The sequence below is a fragment of the Montipora capricornis genome, chromosome 8, assembly GCF_036669925.1.
Source record: "Montipora capricornis isolate CH-2021 chromosome 8, ASM3666992v2, whole genome shotgun sequence".
Lineage (NCBI taxonomy): Eukaryota > Metazoa > Cnidaria > Anthozoa > Scleractinia > Acroporidae > Montipora > Montipora capricornis.
In genome coordinates, this window is record NC_090890.1 from 15,530,764 (window position 1) to 15,532,177 (window position 1,414).

At 42.7% G+C, this 1,414-nt stretch overlaps 1 protein-coding gene across 1 annotated transcript in view; it reads right to left on the reverse strand.

The window, feature by feature from the left end:
* The window catches only part of LOC138059972 (caspase recruitment domain-containing protein 9-like), an 18,148-nt gene extending 17,618 nt beyond the window's left edge, over positions 1 to 530 (reverse strand). The window contains exon 1 of the mRNA XM_068905637.1: positions 196 to 530. Coding sequence (XP_068761738.1) covers positions 196 to 484 — 289 coding nt within the window. The 5' untranslated portion in view covers positions 485 to 530. The remainder of the gene's footprint in view (positions 1 to 195) is intronic.
* Between the last annotated feature and the right edge of the window lie 884 nt (positions 531 to 1,414).

The following is a 1,414-nucleotide window of genomic DNA, read 5'->3' on the forward strand; positions in this document are numbered from 1 at the left end:
ACAATATAGTTTTAATCTTTGTCACCATCATCATCAAAATGATAACATTTTTGAAGCAAGAAAATGAGGAATTGCAAGCTTTGTCTTTGGCGCACAAGTCAGAGCAATCGCTGAAAACAACATCTGAACACAGAAGATATCGACGGTTGTTGTTAATAAAACGCGAGTGCTGTGGTTGTGTTCATTAAAACTTACTTGCTGTGGCCTTTTGTCCGGTGATCTTTTCGTACAAAGACGGATTCAGGAGTTGAATTGCATCGATGAAATGAAGATAACCTTCTTCTCCCTTCGTTATTAAAACGTCGAGAAACTTGCCTGCCTTTTGCTCACGAGTCTTTTCTGCTCGAATAAGTTCGCAATCCCCCAAATCGAATACCTGTTTGCTCCGTAGGTAGTCAAATAAAAATGTTCGATCTAGCTGTAGTCTTTGTACGATCTCAACGCGATTTGTGTCCAAAATTTCGTCGAACGCTGGGTCCTCCATGTCTGTACTGTCCACATCGTAAAGTCAAGATGAATGGCGTAAATCCAAGTACTTATACAAACAGGAAGTTGATTAGTGGTGTGTGACGAATCTACTGCTGATCATTTGCTTAATTCTCTTTAAGACGTTCGTATGCGGATCAACAAAGGGGAGTAGGCAATTACTTGAAGATAAAACAATCCTAAAAACAAGACTAGCAAAAATTCGAGCAAGCGTCATTTGCCCTGATCATTTATATATAAAGGAAAGAGGATTTTGTAAATAGTATCTGTAACGATTAAGCGAAACGAACGAGTGGGAGGAGAGATATTGAGCCATGGATGGCAACCGGAAGTGAACTTTCCGCATGCCACTGCAGCTGGTTTAAGGAAAAACAACTCACTTCCGGTTGTAAGCCGTCGCTTGAAAGAGCTCGCTAAAACCTTCACACGCGAGCAGACTGTTCGCTGGACGAAAACTATTCCGCGGGGCTCTGTGTTCCCGGGGATGAGAGAGAGAGAGAGAGAGAGAGAGAGAGAGAGAGGGATAGAGGGGGGGGGGGGGGGCGGGGGGGGGGGTGGGGGTGGGGCTGTGGGAGTGAAAGAGAAAGATCGTCGCAGACCCTATCCACACTAGCACTTCTATCATCCACCATACAACGAACTCGAAGAAAACAGCTTTAAAAAAGTGGAGACTTCTGAAAGCGCTCCCAGTCCAGTTTAAGTAAGTGTAACAGATAGGCGGGGACTGTTTACACGAGGCAAAAATGTAATTTTACTTGACGGCAACTATGGCAACTTAAATATCTTTACAAAAATAGCAGTAGAAATTCTGGTATTTCGTCGGCATCAAGTGAAATACCATACAAAAATAAAAGTTTATTCTTCTCAATTCACGAAACGGTTCGATAAGAAAAGTTTGGGGAATGCGGTTTAGGATCATTTTTTCCCT